Source organism: Myotis myotis, unplaced genomic scaffold (assembly GCF_014108235.1).
Source record: "Myotis myotis isolate mMyoMyo1 unplaced genomic scaffold, mMyoMyo1.p scaffold_m19_p_13, whole genome shotgun sequence".
Classification (NCBI taxonomy): Eukaryota; Metazoa; Chordata; class Mammalia; order Chiroptera; family Vespertilionidae; genus Myotis; species Myotis myotis.
Genome location: NW_023416317.1, coordinates 55,098,654 through 55,118,905, shown reverse-complemented (window position 1 = coordinate 55,118,905; position 20,252 = coordinate 55,098,654). Strand labels below are relative to the sequence as shown.

At 54.6% G+C, this 20,252-nt stretch overlaps 1 protein-coding gene across 6 annotated transcripts in view; it reads left to right on the top strand.

Moving 5' to 3' along the window:
- SUMF1 (sulfatase modifying factor 1) overlaps positions 1-17,649 on the top strand; it is a 156,890-nt gene extending 139,241 nt beyond the window's left edge. For 2 of the 6 annotated variants that reach the window (XM_036333353.1, XM_036333359.1), the window contains exon 12: positions 14,039-14,369. In XM_036333353.1, coding sequence (XP_036189246.1) covers positions 14,039-14,299 — 261 coding nt within the window. In that variant the 3' untranslated portion in view covers positions 14,300-14,369. Of the gene's footprint in view, positions 1-14,038; positions 14,374-17,374 lie in introns of those variants that run through there. The other 4 variants (XM_036333361.1, XM_036333360.1, XM_036333354.1 and 1 more) reach the window with 4 other exon arrangements.
- The last annotated feature ends 2,603 nt before the right edge of the window (positions 17,650-20,252 follow it).

Genomic DNA, 20,252 nt, shown 5'->3' with positions numbered 1-20,252 from the left:
CTCAGCTGTCAGCGGATTATCCGCGGCCTTGCACATGGAACCCTCCGCTCCATGCGCGCTCCGGTGTCTCAGCGCGTCCTGCGGGGCGGGGAGGGGGCGGGGAGGGGGCGGGGAGGGGGCGGGGGGGGGGCGGGGGGGGGGGGGGGGGGCGAATATTAGTAACCGACTGTGTCCACTCGCTCCCTCCGTGCGCTGGGCGCGCACGAGGGCCTTTACTTAGGGCTGCCTCGCTTGGTTTCAACTTTAAAAACGTACCTTTGAACTTTATTTTAAACACTGTCAGGTACACGCAGCATAACAATGACCATGTTAACCATTCTGTTGGCGGACAGTGCGGAGGCGTTAGGTACGTTCACGTTGTCCTGTAACCAACCATCCCCCTCTCCGTCTGGGGAGCTCTGCATCCTGCAAAACGCAAGCGCTGTGCGCATTAAACACCACCTCCCCACCCTCCCCGCCCTCGTGGCCCCTGCAACCACCCTTCCTCCTCGGATTTATGACCTTGACTCCTAAGGGACCCGACCTCATGGAAGGGGAATGGCTCAGCATTTGTCTTTCTGGGACCGGCTTTTCACGTAGCACCAAGCCCTCCAGTTTCACGCACGTGGTAGCTGGGTCAGCGGCTCCTTCCCTTCGAGGTGGGATACTATTCTGGTTGTGTATGCACCCCATTCGGCTTATCCGTTCACCTGCCAGGGGTCGGGCTGCCTCACCTCTGCGGGAGCTTGTCACCCTCATCTTGGGAGAGTTGGGCTGACCGGCTGGCTCCTCTGCGGCCCGAGGCTAGACCCCGTGGGGCTGGGAGTTGTGCCTGTCACCCCTCAGAGCCTTATCCGCGAGTGGAGATAATTGAGGAGCATTTAGTAACCTTTAAAAATTGACCAGGTTTTTAACCTTTAAGGGCTATTTACTTGCGGGGAATAAGGTATTTATTCCAAGCGAGTTCTCATAGTATGAATAGATGGCAACATTCAAATAAAAGGTGGAATTTTGTCCCCAAGCATATAGTTCCTTAGCAAAATACAAGACATAAAAAATCAACTCCCTCTGTTAAAAGTCATCGTGCCCTTTTAGCGGTGGAGGGAAATATTACCGGCCTGTGCGACTCTGCAATGAAACAGAGCAGAACCAACTGAGCATTAAAAATCTCTGCTCCCAGTCCCAGCTCCAGGCCCGGCATCACGCTAAATGCGGAGTCCACGACCTCATTTCATCAGCCCGCAGCCATGTGAGGTCAGCCCTCCTCCTGGCCCCTGGGGAGGGGAAGGGAGGTGAGGAGAGAGGCTGGGTAATCACGGGGGTGGGGGTGGGGGTTTGAAATGTGCCCCCTGCCCTGTAAGGCTATGTTGAGATCCTATTAGTGTTTAAAATGTGATGTTGCCCTGCGGGGGTGGCTCAGTGGTTGAGCATCAAAGTATGAATCAAGAGGTCAGGGCACATGCGCAGGTTGCAGGCTCCATCCCCAGTAGGATGTGTGCAGGAGGCAGCCGGTCAATGATTCTCTCTCATCATTGATGTTTCTCTCTCTCTCTCTCTCTCTCTCTCTCTCTCTCTCTCTCTCTCTCTCTCTCTTCCTCTCTGAAGTCAGTAAATATGTATATCTTTTAAAATGTGACCTTTGGGAACAGGGTCTTGCAGAGTTCAGTTTAACAGGTCCTGGGGGGCCTTAATCCACTAGGACTGGTGTCCTTATCAACAGGCAACTTGGACACAGATTGAGACACAGAAAACAGGAGGCCACGTGAGGGGAGGAATGCTGCTAGAAGCCACAGAAAACCGAGGCTTGCCAGCAAATCACAGAATGGGGAAGAGGGTAGGAAAGGTTTCCCTGGAGCCACAGACAGAGTGTGGCTTCAGGCTTCCGGCTGCCAGAGCTGCCCGACTACCCAGCTATTCCTGTTGGTTAAGCCCCTGGGTTTGGAAACATTGTTGTGGCAGCCCTGGGACACGGACACAGTCACTAACCAAGGTCAAAAGGACGGCAGGTGATGGGGCTGGTGTTTGGACACAGGCTCTAATAAGAGTTCAGTCCGAAGTTATCTGCTACTATTACTAATAACACTGTTAGCAGTGATCATGAACATTGTTATTATCTAGACCAGTGATGGCGAACCTATGACACACGTGTCAGAGGTGACACACGAACTCATTTTTTTGGTTGATTTTTCTTTGTTAAATGGCATTTAAACATATAAATATCAAAAATATACATCTTTGTTTTACTATGGTTGCAAATATCAAAAAATTTCTATATGTGACACGGCACCAGAGTTAAGTTAGGGTTTTTCAAAATGCTGACACACCGAGCTCAAAAGGTTTGCCATCACTGATCTATACTGATAAAAGGGTAATATGCTAATTAGACCCAACATCTTCCAGACGCCCTTCTGGACAAAGCCATGGTGGCAGGGGCCGAGGCAGAGGCAGTTAGAGGCGATCAGGCCAGCACGGGAGAGCAGTTAGGGGCAATCAGGCAGGCAGGTGAGTGGTTAGGAGCCAGTGGTCCTGGATTATGAGAGGGATGTCCTACTGCCGGGCCTAAACCAGCAGTCAGACATTCCCCAAGGGGTCCCGGATTGGAGAGGGTGCAGGCCCGGCTGAGAACCCCCTCTTCCCCACACCAGCCTCTAGTTCATAATAAACTGTGGCATTATTGCTGGTCCCTTTACCCTCAACCATCGCCGGGACTGCAAGTGGGGGGTTACTTGTCACAGATGCAAAGACCCACTCCTCTCGACCCAGCTGTATCTGAGGTCTGCTATCTGTGCTTGAGCCGCTGGCCTGGTTCACTCACTGGACAGTCCCCCTTACGGGCAATGTGTCCTGAGTGGTGCGTCCGGGCGCCGGAGTCTGGGGGAGCCCTTTGGCGGAGGGATCGCTCATTCAGACCTGGCACAGAGCATGGTCCTGGACCCACAGCCACGCATCCTGAGCGAGGGGAGACCGGGCACCACTCAGTCCCGCGTGGGGACGGGATTTACCCGCAGACGATCGTTAGAGCCCTGAGCTCTGAGCTCATGGTTAGCACCCGAACGTGCATCCCCGGAAGCTTCACTCCGCTCCTCCCTTTCCCGGACCGGAGCTAATTGGTTCCACGGAGACACACAGGCCGCGCTCCCCACACGTGCGTCAGAGGCGCGCTTGGCGGTGACCCAACGCTCAGGACTCTCGCTTCCAAGTCAGTAAAGGGTGTGCGTGGAGGGCTGGGGTGAGTGCAGTCACTCTGGGTTCTTTGTCGCGATCACGGTGGATTAGGATGTTTTTAAGGGGAAGCAAGTTTAGCAGAACCAGCCCAAATGGGTCATCCTCTCCCTGCTCGTCCCTCTGCTGGAGTCCCACGTGGTTCGCCGCGGACGAGCACCCGGGAGCGAGTGGAAAGCAGAGCGACCTGCTGTTCTAGGTTCACAAAGGAGCCCGCCCCCGTCTTTGGGGGAAAGCTGGCTGGGCCGTGAGGGCGGAGGGGGCAGGCCGTGCGGAGATGCGGTTTCTAATTTAGGTTCTGCTAAATTAGGTTCGCTGGCTGGCGGTGACTCTCTGGGGAGTCCCGTGGTCCCGTGACCTTGGCCGAGTTACTTGTGAAAAAGGAGATGCACAGCTCAGAGCTGTAGCCTGAGGTTCCTGGGAGGGCGGCCGTGGCGTGTTTGTCCGCCTGGTGGTCCTCAAAAGCCGGGGCACCCGGCGGAGCCCCTCTCCTTGCTGAGTCTGCATGACGTCAGCATGCAGTTCCTAGAATGGGCAGGCGAAGAGAATCGTGGCAGATATCCACCAACGGTGTATATTTCCGTTCCCACCTGCCTCGTGTCATAGCTTTGGAGTCAAAATAATTCCACAGCCCTAGCTGGTTTGGCTCAGTGGATAGAGTGTTGGCCTGCAGACTGAAGGGTCGAGGGCACATGCCTGGGTTGCGGGCTCGATCCCCAGTGTGGGGCATGCAGGAGGCAGCTGATCCATGATTCTCTCTCATCATTGATGTGTCTCTCTCTCTCTTCCTCTCCCTTCCTCTCTCTGAAATCAATAAAAATATATTTAAAAAAATAATAACCCCCCAAATCTCTATTACACCCCAGGTACGCCACAGGACTCCGACTGTGTCCAGGTGGGAGAGTCAGGGCCAATCCGGGACTAGCGCCAGCCCCGCCCACCCACCTGGGCCCTGCCTCCTGGAGCTGCCCCAGCCGCCTTGCCCAGGCCCGGGCTGCAGCTCGGAACCATGTCTCACAATCCAGCTGCCCGCGTTGTAGTCTGCTGCTTTGTCCCTAGCGTGTGGTGTCCCGCTGACATCTGTCCTGTCACCTTGGAGCCCCACCTCCAGCGTCCGCCCTTTGCTCGAGAAATTAGATCTCAAAGGGCAGATCTCGGAGTGGCCGGGACACTCGCTCTAGATAGCGAATCCGTAACATAATCCAGGGCTCCCGCGGCCACCTGGGTCTTGGTGTTGGAGCAGCTCAGGGAGGGAGAGCAAAGGACCGATTTGCCTGGTTCGCTGGGAGCAGCCAGAGCGGCTGCTTCCTGGATCCCGCCCTCTTTCCAGATTCTTCTTACAGCCTCAGCGCCCTTCCTTCCTCCCCCAACCACCAGACTTTCCCCTCGCAGCCCTTAGCTGGCCCTGCAAGCCATTCCAAACCGGTGAGCTGAAACAGTGCGCAGTGATGACGTCTGGCGAGTCCGGGCTGTATTCTGGGTGGGGCTGGCGCTGTGGGGCTGGCACGTCTGGGATGGCCCCACTCACCTGTCAGGAGGTGAGTCTCAGAGACAGCGTGTCCCAAGTGCTCCCTCCTCCCCCTCCCAGAGGCTCGCCTCGGCTGCTTCCCCATGATCAAGGAGGGCGAGCCCCAGCGCACAGGCGCTTCCAAGAGGGTGCCTGCATCACATGGACGTGCCATCAGCCAAGCCCTGAATCAAAACCGGGCCTGGGAAGCTGTGGTTGTTGCAGGCTCATCACTACAGATCCATTCAGTGAGGCCCAAACTCCTTCCCGTGGTTTTCATTCTTCCTGAACGCATCTGCCATCCCCCCACCAGGCCACACTGAGTGCCATGGCTCCCCCCACCAGGCCACACTGAGTGCCACGGCTCCCCCCACCAGGCCACACTGAGTGCCACGGCTCCCCCACCAGGCCACACTGAGTGCCACGGCTCCCCCACCAGGCCACACTGAGTGCCACGGCTGCCCCCACCAGGCCACACTGAGTGCCACGGCTCCCCCCACCAGGCCACACTGGGTGCCACAGCTGCCCCCCACCAGGCCACACTGAGTGCCACGGTCCCCCCACCAGGCCACACTGAGTGCCACGGCCCCCACCACCAGGCCACACTGAGTGCCACGGTCCCCTCACCAGGCCACACTGAGTGCCACGGTCCCCTCACCAGGCCACACTGAGTGCCACGGCTCCCCCACCAGGCCACACTGAGTGCCACGGCTGCCCCACCAGGCCACACTGAGTGCCACGGCTGCCCCCACCAGGCCACACTGAGTGCCACGGCCCCCACCACCAGGCCACACTGAGTGCCACGGTCCCCTCACCAGGCCACACTGAGTGCCACGGCCCCCACCACCAGGCCACACTGAGTGCCACGGTCCCCTCACCAGGCCACACTGAGTGCCACGGCTCCCCCACCAGGCCACACTGAGTGCCACGTCTCCCCCACCAGGCCACACTGAGTGCCACGGCTCCCCCCACCAGGCCACACTGAGTGCCACGGCTCCCCCACCAGGCCACACTGAGTGCCACGGGCAGGGTGCTCTGGCCAAACGCACCGGGCTGTTTCCAGTGGCTGCCACGCTGTCTGGTCCCCAAGCCTGGACCACATTCACCACAGAATAAAAAACGTAAGGCCTGCCACGTGCTGGCGGGCTGCGGGGCCGGAGGGAGGGAGGCCAGGATCCGGTAGGAGCAGCGCTCCGGTTTTACAAGAGGAAAGTTCCAGAGGTGGCGGGGGTGACGAGCCCGGCAGTGTGAACGCACCTCATGCCGCTGAGCTGGGCACTGGGACGTGTCAGGACGGTTGGTTTGCGTGTTTTTACCACAATTAAAAACACACGTGTATGGATATTTAGGGAGAAAGCGGGAGGGAGACAGAGACACGTGGGTTTATTGTCCCACTTGTGGATGCTTTCCTGGGTTGCTTCTTGTATGCGCCCTGACCGGGCTCGAACCCACGGCTCCCGTGTCTTGCCTCCTGACCTGCCCGCCCCGGCCGCGGGGCACAGCTCACTGTCAGAGCAGCACGTGGAGGGTCGCGGGGCTGAGGCCCAGGAGCCGGAGGAACTGTTTTCGTCCCTCGCCACCCCTCCCCACACTCCCCCGACATCTGTTGCTTGTCTGGCACGCCGGGGGCTCAGTTACAGACGGAGACGTTTCTCAGAGGAAAGGCATGTGGCTGAGACACCCGCCGCCCGGTGTCTGTGACACACCTGCCGCCCGTGTCTGTCAGCGTCGCTGCCTCCGGGCCCCAGAGCCTCGCCGGAGAGGGAACAACTGTTCTCACGGGCAGTAGCTGCCTGGAGCCCAGACACCTCCTCCTGACCCAGCTGAGATGACAGGGCGTCATCGATCCGTGGGCGCCCCGGCCTTCTGGGCGTTCCGTGGCCCCGGGGCAGGGCTTGGCCTTGGAAACCAGAAGACTCCAGGCCTAACCTCTCTGTTCGTGAATTGCCTAATTCTAGGCAAGTGCTCCCTCTCTGAGCTTCTACCGTTTTTATCTATAAAACAAGTAAAACAATGACACAGTGGTGTGTGGCCGTCAGACCTGCTGACAGTCATCGGCACGGAGACGAGAGCATCGCCCGCTCCCTCCTCCATGACAGGATGTAGCCGGGCAAACTAGGGAGAGCCTGCACCCACATGGTGTCACAGCGGCCTTCGGACTGTCCCTCTGCTTCCTCGACAGCAGAGCTGGACATCCCAGTAGGTGCTGTGCTGTGTGAGTTGTTCAGGCGAGAGAGACGGTGTGAACTCTGAGCATCGGGCCGGTTTAAAGCCCCCGCAGCCACCGCCCTGGCCTCCACCGAAAGCCTAGGACTGAGTCCGATGGGTTCCCAGGCGTGAGGCGCCCCGAGAGCCTGCGCTGGGTCCTTTATACCGGTTGGTTCGGGCTCAGAGGGGGACTCAGATTTCTCGCCAGGTTGGCCAAGGGCTGGGCCCATCACCGGGGCAGGAAACCCCGCAGGAGGCATGTTGAAGGTGAGGGGAACGGGCTGACTCAGAGACTCTCTCGGGGGAGGGTCTCGCAGAGCAGGTCTTCCTCTGTACTGGGCTCTGGAGCACTCCAGAACCTTCCAGTCAGAACCAGTGAGGAGACTCGGATTCTGCGGGGCTGGGGGTGGGAAGCTGGGACCTGCATTTCGAAGGAGGTTGCTCATGGGTCGGGGACCACACTGAGAGCAGCCAGGGTCGAGCGCGAGGAACCGCCGATGGTTTCCTTCCGAACCAGCTCAGGGATTTTGAGAATCGACCTTCTTGCACATGTGTGAGTGTTACCTGATATTTCCTTTGTTTAAACGAAGGATCTGACTTCCAGTCTGTTGTCACTGTTCATATTGTAAAATACGTCTCTCTTTGAAGCGTACCTCCAGGTGTGCAAACCAGTGATTCGGTCATCGCCATCTATTTAACAAGACACTCCAGCGAGTCTGTCCGGGGGCCAAATACCGCACCCCGTTCCTTCTTCTCACTGAACCCGAATTCCCCGTCAGCTTCCCCATAGGTCGTGTCCGAAGTGCTGCATGTTCCTGTGGAAGGCTTTCGTGGTCTCTCTTCCTACTTAGCTACCCCCAAATAGGCACATACACCAAACATATTTTTATGTAAAATTTCTCACGACCACAAAGTCTGAATGTTAAGACATTTCTTCTGGATTCATTGATTTGTTACAATTAGTTGGCAACTGATCGAAATAGCACACAATATAAATTTCTGTAAACACTGCATAGAATGGTGCTGGAAGTGCACCTTTCCATGCGATGATTGGTGCTGTGGTTTTAAATTAGCCCCTACATCAAGGATCAACATTACCTGTTGTTAGAATGAGACTTGATGAGACCTCCACTCTTTGTCACATCTCTGCTTTATTTTTAAATAGCCACGTTACTCAATGCCACGAGCACCTGAAGGATACATGGCAAAAGCACATTATATTCTAGCATCAGACTTATTTTTAGTGGTGTATTAGTGGATATGTTTATTAAATCCTCCTTCAAAGTTATGGGAGGCAAAGGACAGGAAACCAACTAATTATCTCATGAGAGTAAAATCAGGGCAGGTGAGCCCAGCTGGCGTGGCTCAGGGGTTGAGCATTGACCTATGAACCAGCAGGTCATGGTTTGATTCCTGGTCAGGGCACATGCCCAGGTCTTGGGTTCCATCCCCAGTAGGGGGTGTGCAGGGGGCAGCCGATGGATGATTCTCTCTCGTCATTGATGTTTCTATCTCTCTCTCCCTCTCCCTTCCTCTCTGAAATCAATAAAAATACTTTTTTTTTTTTTTTTTTAAATCGGCAGGTGAGAGCTATGCTTTCGTAAAGATGAGGGTGGGGATGATGGAAAGGAATTGGCATAATGCTGACTAGAAGCACTTTCTTAGGCAGATACGTTTTAGGGGAAAGTATACCTGGTAACGGAGGGTTGGGAAATGTGTCCCCTGATCCCGTTGGAAAGTGTGCACACAGGCGGGCACTGGGATCCCGGGCACCAGGATCCCAGTCTGCAGACGACCGTGGTGGAGCAGGAGAGAGGCTGGCTGGAGGCCGAGTTATGGGATGGAACCCAGAGGTTTGTCACATGAAACCCTGGGTTGCACAGACCCCAAGGATTTGGGATTTTAGGAGTGGAGTCTGCATCAAAGGAGACTGTGTCCTAAAGACGGAAAGAAGAAGAGGGGTGAGCAAACCCAGGGCTGAGTAGGCAGGAGGGAGGCTGAACCAAACCAAGGGTCTTCAAATCCTCGGGGGCATCCTCCGTCCATGAGCACAGGAGCGATGGCTTTGTGATGACACCCCCTTATCCGTGTGTTAGCGTCGGTCCCCTGCTCAGCCTCATTCTGGTGGTTTTGTGTGCAGAATGCGGAAAACCCACAATAGGAAGGGAGGGAGGGAGGGAGGGGAGAGGGAAGGGAGGAAGGAAGGAAGGAAGGAAGGGAGGAAGGGAGGGAGGGAGGGAGAGGGGGGAGTGAGGGAGAGAGGGCGGGAGGAAGAGAAGGAGGGAGGGAGAGTTCAATTTGCTCTGCCTGCCTCCCCTCCTCCTGCTACATCTGAAGTGACCGAGTCTAACGACTTCAGAAGCTTCTTTTCAATACCAAGGTGTTTTGAGTCTACGAATCAGTCACATGTTTAAGACACCGGAAGGGAACTGCGCCACACGTGTCTTGTTTGCCTTTCTTGGGAACAGGTGCTCGCAAAGGCCTAGGCAGACCTGCCGAGTTCGCTCTCACAGGGAGACGGAGAGCGAGGGCAGGAACGCAGGCCACCGATTTGCTGCTGGATCGCTCTTTCCTGCAACTTCATCAGATGACTGGGAAGCAAGTGCTAGAACCCATGGCTGGGGGCGGCCGCCTCAGCAGAACAAGCAGGCAGACAGGCCGGAAGCGAAATCGCCGGCCTCGGGAGCACGATGTGTCTGGACACCCCGGCCCCTGTGCGCCCGTCCGGTGCCGCCTCTCTGGGTGGGAGTCTCTGGCCTGCCCGGCTGGTATCTATGATCAAATACCTCGTGACATTTCCGCTTAAGCAGCAAGATACTGCTGAGAGCGACCGTGGTTCAATATTTCCCGTAGAACTAATAATAATCTGCTGCCTAAGGACCTGGAGCCAGCGGCTGAGGGCGCGGGGAAGCGTGGGGGACGCTGGGTTTTCCCCGCAGAGAATGGCAGGGCCGGGAGAGACCCCTCTGTTCCCGTCAGTCCAGCCGGGCGTTTTCTGTTGTTTTCCACGCACGACGTGAGAAGCTTGACGGAGGCCTAGGGACAGGTCCCAGGGGCTTGCCTCCACGTTGCTGTGCCTCCTCCCCCGCTCTGTCCCGCGTCTCCACGCCTGACCTAGTCTCCACTCGCACGCTCACCGGTTAAATAGGCTGGAGAAGGTGCTGACACTCCAACCCCGCAAGTCAGCAGGGAGAGGGCCGCCGAGCCAACCCGCCACCTCGCCGCGGATCTTGCCTGCAGGAGGGCAAAGCCGTGTCCCCCAACTCGCCTTCCCTTCCGTCTTCCTTCAGCTGCCCGGTCTGCGCGGCATTCCATGGGCTTCCTCCTTAAACTGGGACGCAGGGTTGCATGTTTGTGAATGTGTCTCGGTAGCTTCTTTACACAAAAAAAATTGTTTTATTGATTTTTAGAGAGGAAGGGGGGGAGAGAGAGAGAGAGAGAGAGACATCAAGAGGGAATCGCGGATCAGCTGCCTCCTGCACACCCCACACTGGGGATCGAGCCTGCATCCTGGGCCTGTGCCCTGACTGGGAATCCAACCATGACCTCCTGGTTTCACAAGTCAATGCTCAACCACTGAGCCACACGGCCAGGCTTCTGGTGTGTGATCTCCAGTGCGGTTCTTATTGTCCCCAATCAGGCCTTTCCCCGTGTTACCCCTATTCCTCCCTCTCAGACTCCCCCTTCCCCTTCCATCCTCCCCACTGTCCTTCTCCCCCCTCTTTTCCCCACAGCTTCTCCCCGCTCCTCCTTATCCCCGGCTCCCCTGTCTTGGATGCAAGGACAGCCCTGTGCTGGGAGGGGCCGGGGGTGCAGCGCGAGATGAACACGAGGCCAGCACGTTTGCACATACTCGGCCTCTCTCTGCAGCTGCTGCATGCGAGTGGGCTCCCTGCCATCCAGGGACGGGACCAGCCAGATGCCTCCCGCGGGGCTGAGCGGATGGGCCACCAGACTCAGCCCGCAGCTGTGGGGCGGGCCATCCGTCTCCGTCACATCACGGGGAAGGGGCCCCTGAAACCCGCCCGCTCATCCTCGGAGCCTCCGCCCGCTGCCGCCTCTCCACCCAGTGGCATTTCATTACTGTGCCTTAAGATAGAATCTGGGGACATTCACCAGGGCCCTCAGAGCCTCCGAGGAGGGATCAGCAGGAAATTGGAGCCAGAGGGCTGCCTCGCATGGTAGCAAAGGAGCTATTTTCTTCCCTGGAGACGGGAGCCAGCCCCGCAGACAGAACTCCCAGGCCTCGGCCGTGTTACTAAGGACAGCGATGCTCGGTCTCGGGCTAAAACATTAGGTTTATTTTCTTAACGTTAAAGACAAAACGGGCGCCACTCCATGCAGCTGTTTCAATGGGACCGATCAACCAAACGATGATGATGATAATAATGTCAACTATTACTATTTATTCACACACAGTTTGTGGGCCCGGCCACACATGGAGTTTCTCTCTCTATCATCTATCTCATTTAATGCCCAACACAGCCTTGCAAGGAGATATTCTCAGCTGACTTTTAAAGAGGACAGCAAAGCTGAGAGAGTGTGGCCACCGGTTTTTCTTCTTAATACTCTACACCTTACGTCTACATGCAGAAGAGCAGACCTCCTCGTCCGCCGTGGGTAGGGATGTAAATGTTGGGGTAGCCGGTTCTGAAACACGAATTAAAATTAAATACAAGCATAACGGCCTTTGGAAAGGAATCTATGCCTATACTTGTGTGTGTGGGAGTACGTATATACACAAATACAGTTACATTTATATCGATTTTTTATTTGGACAAAACTTATGGGGGGATCCGCATGATTCTCTCTAAGGCACGGGTAGGGAATGTCGGGGTAGGGAGTCATGTGGTCTGGCCCTGCCAAGGCATGAGGGGGGAGTTGAGTAAATGAGTTGACCATGTAGAGCAGGCCAGTTTTAAGTGGATGATGTGTGTGGCCCGAGAATGATGTTATAAATACCCACACAGAAAGGTTCCCCACCCTGCCCTAAGGAACGGTGCTGGAGGGCCTAGCGAGAAAGAGGGCTTTTATTTATAACTCTGTGCTCATCTGAATTTTCGATTTATTATTTTTTTGCTAAGATCAAATATGACCTTTACGTTATTAAAAAAAAAAAAAAAACTAGTTAAAAAACGAAGTGAAAATGAACATGGTCTTTGAGCCAGCGATTGTATTTTTAGAAACTTCCCCTGAGGAAATAATTAGGCAACTGAACAAAAATATGTAAAGAAAGGTATTCATTGCAGCGTCATTAGAAACCTCTAAATATCTACGCGTGGATGTTCAGTTACATGTGGTTCATTCATACAGCAGAATGCCAGGAAGTGGTTCTTAGGAGAAATGAATAGATACCTGCATGTGGAACCCCCCCCCCCCCCCCTCACAACCAAGACCTTGACTGAACAAGCGAGGAGGTGGGCACAGCCGTTCGGTTCCAGAAACTCCTGTTAAAGTCCTTGGTCAGGTGTGGGCTGAGCGCTGGGGGGAGAACGAGATCGCAACGCATTCTCTGCCGAAGGAACAGGAACGTCCAGTGGAGCAAGGAAGACGCAGGCAGGACGGTCTGGAATGGAGGGGGCATTGGAGGGGGCGTTGGAGGGGGCACTGGAGGGGGCGCTAGAGGAAGGAGCGCTGACGGCGCAGACTCCGGGCCTTCTGAGGAGACGAATCAAGCTGAGACCCCTGTGTGTCAGAAAAACATGTTTAGGATTTTCAGAACCGAGGGATAATGGCTGTTTATTGGCCCAATGCCTCTACGTTACAAGGGAAAGGGGGGCTGCAGGCTGCACCAGACTGAAGTTACCTGTGCCCACCTGAATGGTGCAAAGCCAGGCCTGAGACCCAGTGTCCTCCTGTCTGGTCCAAGGTCCAGCTCCACCCTTTCCCGCTGCCCAGCTGCCCGTCTGCCTCCTGCCTGTGCAGAGGCTGCCAGTCCCATCTCCTGCCTGCCTCCTCCCTGCCTCCTCCCTGCCTCCTGCCTGCCTCCTTCCTGTGTCCTCCCTGCCTCCTCCCTGCCTCCTCCCATCTCCTCCCTGCCTCCTTCCTGTGTCCTCCCTGCCTCCTCCCTGCCTCCTCCCTGCCTCCTCCCATCTCCTCCCTGCCTCCTTCCTGTGTCCTCCCATCTCCTCCCTGCCTCCTTCCTGTGTCCTCCCATCTCCTCCCTGCCTCCTCCCTGCCTCCTCCCATCTCCTCCCTGCCTCCTTCCTGTGTCCTCCCATCTCCTCCCTGCCTCCTCCCTGCCTCCTGCCTGCCTCCTCCCATCTCCTCCCTGCCTCCTCCCTGTGTCCTCCCTGCCTCCTCCCATCTCCTCCCTGCCTCCTCCCTGTGTCCTCCCTGCCTCCTCCCTGTGTCCTCCCTGCCTCCTCCCATCTCCTCCCTGCCTCCTCCCTGTGTCCTCCCTGCCTCCTCCCTGTGTCCTCCCTGCCTCCTGCCTGCCTCCTCCCATCTCCTCCCTGCCTCCTCCCTGTGTCCTCCCTGCCTCCTGCCTGCCTCCTCCCATCTCCTCCCTGCCTCCTCCCTGTGTCCTCCCTGCCTCCTGCCTGCCTCCTCCCATCTCCTCCCTGCCTCCTCCCTGTGTCCTCCCTGCCTCCTCCCTGTGTCCTCCCTGCCTCCTGCCTGCCTCCTCCCATCTCCTCCCATCTCCTCCCTGTGTCCTCCCTGCCTCCTCCCCGCCTCCTCCCTGCCTCCTCCCATCTCCTGCCTGCCTCCTCCCATCTCCTCCCTGCCTCCTCCCTGCCTCCTCCCTGCCTCCTCCCATCTCCTGCCTGCCTCCTCCCATCTCCTCCCTGCCTCCTCCCCGCCTCCTCCCATCTCCTCCCTGCCTCCTCCCCGCCTCCTCCCTGCCTCCTCCCCGCCTCCTCCCTGCCTCCTCCCATCTCCTCCCTGCCTCCTCCCTGCCTCCTCCCATCTCATCCCCGCCTCCTGCCTGCCTCCTCCCATCTCCTCCCTGCCTCCTCCCTGCCTCCTCCCATCTCATCCCCGCCTCCTCCCTGCCTCCTCCCATCTCCTCCCTGCCTCCACCTTGGCTCCTTTCCCTGGACCGTTTTTCATTCCCAAGCACTTTGAGAATTTGGAGCGAGGAGCGTGGACGTATTGATTGCAATCCTCTCATTGTCGCAGCCGGAGGGGAAGGTGAAGAGGCCTGAGACATATGGAGGGAGGCGTGCGCCAGAGGACGGCCGGCGATGCCAGCCCACGCGCCACTGGAGCAGCCCGGGTGTCAGCAGGCTCGGAAGCAGGGCCAAGCCTCCTCGCCGCGCTGGGCACCCTGTGTGGGCTGAGTCACTCCTCCTCCAGGAGCCAAGGAGACCTCAAGTGCAGGGGAAGTTCCCAAAGCTCCCACGCGGCAGCCTTGGGGATCCGAGAAGTGTCTTTGTCTAAGATGACTTGGGCCCGGCCGATGTGGCTCAATGGTTGAGCATCGACCGACCCAGGAACCAGGAGGTCACGGTTTGATTCCCGGTCAGGGCACGTGCCTGGGTTTCCGGCTCCATCCCCAGTAGAGGGCATGCAGAAGGCAGCCAATCCATGACTTTCTCTCATCCTTGATGTTTCTGTCTGTCCCTTCCTTCCCCCTTCCTCTCTGAAATCAATAAAAATATGTTAAAAGAAATAACTTGGACTGTCACAACCTAATTAGGTTGGGAACCCACCCGGTAGAGACTTATTTAAGCAGTAGATTTGGTCACAGCTAACACAGAGGTCCGGCCCCACACCCCCTGAGCTCTGTCACCTGCTGTTCCACGAATCCAGATGTTTATCTGCAACCGAGGAGAGCGGTCCACGCCCTCCCCTACGTTAGCCCTGGGAACGTCTATGCAGCGTGGACACCTGTGTCCTCAGTCTCCCCTGACCCGCAGGCAGAGCTGACCTGCTCTCTCCCGGGCCCCACTCTGCCATGATAGGCTTCTGCGGCGTCACCTGGAGCAGGGGCTGGCGGCCCCACGTCCTCTCGGTCCCACGTCCCCTGTGCCCTCGGCTGCGGGGCCCACTGTGGCCGAGGTGGACGGTCTCCCCTGCCCACCCGGTGGCGTCCCACCTCTGGAGCCTGGGAATGGCGTGTTCCAGCCGATAGCCCAGCGGGTCCAGAGGTCACCTTGAGCCGACGAGGGAGAGCAGGGGACAGGCCCGCTGGCCAGCCCTCACGGGCCGGTGCTGAGGTTCGCTGGGCCTGGTCCCCCACCCCCACCAGGCCCCGTGGACTGCGCCCCGCGGCCCACGTAGTAACCCGCTCGTTTGTCCTATTGACAGTGAGTCTGTCTCTTCTAAGGCCAAACAGCATTCCTGAAGTTGCTTTGTGAATGACCTTCCGAATAAGCCGCGTGCACCCACGTTTTGGGGGCAGAGTCTGCTTTTGGAGAAATCCATGAAGCCGCCACATTTTAGGCGTCCCTCGATGTACATGTTTATACGTGTGGCTCCTCCTCCTGGGCTGGAGCTGCTTCACAGGCGAGCTCACATCCTCCCTGCCTCTGGGTCCTGACCCGAGGCCCCGCACCCAGGAGGCTCCAGGGATGTTTCACGTGAGGAAGAACGCGTTCGTCCACATTGCAGTGACGTCAAGTTTCCAAGGCACCGAGAAGTCTTACCGTGGTCCTGACGCAGCCACCGTGTCCTGGAGCAGGGTGGGGAACCTTCTTCCCGCCAAGGGCCGTTTGGATATTTATAACATTGTTCTTGGGCCATACACAATTATCCACTTAAAAATTAGCTGCTCTATTTGGTCAGACATCTCATTCACTCATCCCTCATGCCTTTTAAGGGCCAGACCATAATTTTCAGGGCCTTATACAGCCCACGGGCCAGACGTTCCCCACCCCTGTTTATAGGCACTTTGTATAGTACAATTCTTTTTTTTTTTAAATTGTTTTATTGCTTAAAGTATTACAAAGGGTTTTACATATGTCTCCTTTTTTTCCCCCACCCTTGACAATCCCCTGGCTCCCCTACCCCCCAGTGTCTTATGTCTATTGGTTATGCTTATTTGCATGCATATAAGTCCTTCGGTTGATCTCTTACCCCCTGCTTCCTGCCCCCCAACCCTCCCCAGCCTTCCCGCTGTTGTTTGATAGCCTGTACGAGGCTGCTCTGCCTCTGTATCTATTTTTGTTCATAAGGTTATAATGGTCTTTATTTTCCATAAATGAGTGAGATCATGTGGTATTTTTCCTTCATTGACTGGCTTATTTCACTCAGCATAATGCTCTCCAGTTCCATCCATGCCGTTGCAAATGGTAAGAATTCCTTCTTTTTTACAGCAGCATAGTATTCCATCGTGTAGATGTACCACAGTTTTCTAATCCATTCATCTGCTGATGGGCACTTAGGCTGTTTCCAGATCTTAGCTATGGTGAATTGTGCTGCTATGAACATGGGGGTGCATATATCCTTTCTGATTGGTGTTTCTGGTTTCTTGGGATATATTTCTAGAAGTGGGATCACAGGGTCAAATGGGAGTTCCATTTTCAGTTTTTTAAGGAAACTCCATACTGTCTTCCATAGTGGCTGCACCAGTCTGCATTCCCACCAGCAGTGCACAAGTGTTCCTTTTTCTCCACATCCTCTCCAGCACTTGTCGTTCGTTGAATTGTTGATGATAGCCAGTCTGACAGGTGTGAGATGGTACCTCATTGTTGTTTTGATTTGCATCTCTTGGATGATTAGTGACTTTGAGCATGTTTTCATATGTCTCTTGGCTTTCTGAATGTCTTCTTTTGAAAAGTGTCTATTTAGGTCCTTTGCCCATTTTTTGATTGGATTGTTTATCTTCCTTTTGTTAAGTTGTATGAGTGCCCTATAAATGTTGGAGATTAAACCCTTATCGGTGATAACATTGGCAAATATGTTCTCTCATGCAGTGGGCTTTGTAGTACAATTCTTTTATAAATTAAAAGTCTAGGAGTCTTATAGTGATCCTAATTTCTTATTGGAGTAACCAGAATCCCCCATTCCTCTTATTGACCCAGAGAAGAGAGAATGTCTGGTGCTTTTCGAATTGTTTTACTGCCTTTTGCCTAAACCAGGATAGAATCTGGGTCCTCTTCTTGGTCTAGAATAAATCTTAAGCCTGTTTTGGATGTGAGACATCTGTAAGTGATGCTGATACCGATGAGTATTGGCATGGGGACATGGTTAATACACGGAGGGCTCCCTTCTCATTGTTTTACTTAAATGTCTTTTTACAAATGTATTTGACTCTGAGAATAATTCAAATTTGTTTGTCCTCAAGGGACTACAGTCTTTAAATATCTTCAGCCGGAGAAAGAACTCACCCGGCAATTGTATGTCGTTTTAAGATTTTTCAGGAAACCGGCAGCTCTTGAACAATATTATTAAACCAATAATTTATTCCAGTTTTTATCCCGAATCAGCGAGGAGGACATCTGTGGTCAGTGAGCTCTTCCTCCATCATTTCGGTTTTCTTCCCCCAAAGTTATGCACGTTCCATTGTCTCAGCAGTGAAAACAGTCGCAGCCTGCACGCTGATGGCGTGGTCATTTCTCACAACGCATTCTGGAAGGATGGAGAGGACACAGCAGGAGCTCAGCTGGAGAAAGATGGACCGGGCGATAGGGACAACTTCTCATGAATATTGACTCACTAGACAACATTCTCATGTTGGCTTATTAGACAAGTGTCCTGGTTTTCCTCCTTGCTCCAAACCACAGTAAGGGATGGTATGTATAGTCATCAGGGCAACGAAAACTTCACAGGAGGGTTCGTAAATACTTTGTATCAGAAACATTGCTGTTGTGAGATGTTACTTTTAATAAATCATTCTCATAATCACGTATCATTGAGTTCTGGGTACCCCATTTAAAAATATATACATATTTTATAGATTTCAGAGAGGAAGGGAGAGGTAGAGAAGAGATAGAAACATCAATGATGAGAGAGAATCATGGATCGGCTGCCTCCTGCAAGCCTCACCGTGGGGATCGAGCCTGTAACCCGGCATGTGCCCTGCCCGGGAATCGAACTGTGACCTCCTGGTTCGTAGGTTGACGCTCAACCACTGAGCCATGCCAGCTAGGCTGGGGGATCCATTTTTCATTGAAATATATGATGAGTCTAATATAGAAAAACTCAATAGATTTTGTGCAGCTCAGGATCGAATTGTAAAAGGCTTTTCAGGAAGAACATAAATGTTGACAAGGGACTTTTCAGCCACGACTGAAAAGTAGCCGGAAATGCATGCTTATTGGCACTATGTGTTAATCCTCACCCCAGGAGTGAGGACATTTCTCCACTGATTTTTAGAGAGAGTGGGAGGGCAGGGGAAGGGGAGAGAGAGTGGAAGGGAGAAGGAAGGGGGAGAGAGAGAAACAGCCACATGAGACACATTGACTGGCTACCTCCCACTCACACCCCACCAGGCACGAGAATCAAACCCACAACCCTTCGGTCCCAGGGCCAACACTCTAACCACTGAGAAATCTGGCCAGGGCAGAAACTCATTATTTTTATATTCTAGGTCCAAAGGGAAAAGGCTGGCATCACAGTAACATAACCAATTAGCTTTTAAGAATTAGCTCTGAGGGGGTGTGGTGGTAGGCGTTGGCGGCACCGATTCTGATCGGCCTTAAAGTTGCTCTTGCTCTTGGGCTCCTCACGAATAAGACCTTCCCGTTGCCCCCGGTGAACACATGGTGGCATCTGATTGCATGTTCAGTGTGTAATTTCCCTTTAAGGATTAAAAATGTGTATCTCCCAAAGAACTGGGAAACTCTCTCTGAAAGGACAAAAATAGAAATGGGACATGGTGATTTATTCCAACAACTCGCACGAACCGTGTTGTAAAGAAAACACATGTCGGAGATGTTCAGTTTTCCCCAAGAAAAATAGATTGTCCTGTGCTAACAGATGGCCGCGATAATGTATTCCTACAGCTTGGATCCGCCAGTGGTCCCAAAGGCAAAAAAATGAGAACAGTGATTTTCGTCCAGCCCTTGTGGCTCAGTGGTTGAGCACTGACCTAGGAACCGGGGGTTCAGGGCTTCATTCCTGGTCAAGGGCACATGCTCGGGTTGTGGGTTCCATCCCCAGGAGGGGGTGTGCAGGAGGCAGCCCATCGAGGATTCTCTCTCATCATTGATGTTTTTCTCTCTCCCACTCCCTTCCTCTCTGAAATCAATAAAAACATATTTTAAAAAACAAGAATTTTTGCCCTGGCTGGTGTGGCTCTGGTGGAGCGTCGGCCCACACACCGAAGGTCACAGGTTGGATTCCCAGTCAAGGGCATCTACCTGGGTTGTAGGTTCAATCCCTGCCCCAGGCAGGGTGCATGCACCCCTCTCTCTCTGTCTCTCACCCTCTCTCCCTTCCACTCTCTAAAAATCAGTGGAAAACTATCCTGGGGCGAGGATTAACAACAACAACAACAACAACACTTTTCCCCTTTGGAAGAGCTACCATCTCCCTTCTTGTGAGGTTCTTGACAAGCTGAAGCGTCTAAGACATGATCCCCATGTTCACTTTTGCACCATCAGGGAGTGGCCCTGCTGTGACCCCTCAGTTACTCTCAAGGTGACATTTTTGCCGGAAAAAATGTTTCGCTGGGTCGTACTGAAGGGGTCGGGCTGGATTCCCTGTGTTGTGCGCGGTCAGACGTTCCCTGGCAGAGTGCGTGGCTCGGTTCTGATTGGCGCCTTCTGGGTCGGACACCCATGACCTGTAGGGCATTAGGGTTTGGGGCTGAGATTTCATTTCAGTGAATATGTCTTTGGGTCCCTCTTCTGTGCCCGACATTAGGGACGAGGACTGTGGTGGCAAAGAAGAGTGAGGCCTGGTGGAGTTTAGGGGGGGCAGTTAATCCGGGGGTGACCGGTGCCTCGAGCGCGGACTGTGCTGGACAGCTGGCATGTGGGAAAAACCGAGCCCGACGCTGTGCGGCTCCGGGGGGATTAGGCACGGGTTTCAGGGACGCGGGTTGAGTTACAGCATCTGGTCCCCGGAGGGGAGTGTGGCCTTGGGGGGAGAGCGCCATTTCCTCAGACGCACACCTGCATCCGTCGGGTAAATGGCTGCGTGCAGCAGGGGCACGGCCCCGGGCACGGTGCAGGCGCTCCGGCAGAGCGACGAAGCTCAGACGGGTTCCTTATATCTTCAGGGAGTCTGTGATGGACGATTCTAGAATTCCAGAGAATGAACGGGACTCTTACTATCATCTATCTATCTATCTATCTATCTATCTATCTATCTATCTATCTATCTATCTATCTATCGATAGAGATATATATGTTTTAATACATTGTATGTACTTATTTTATTTTTCTTGTTAATCCTCATCCGAGGACATTCTTCCATTGATTTTTAGAGAGAGTGGAAAGGAAAG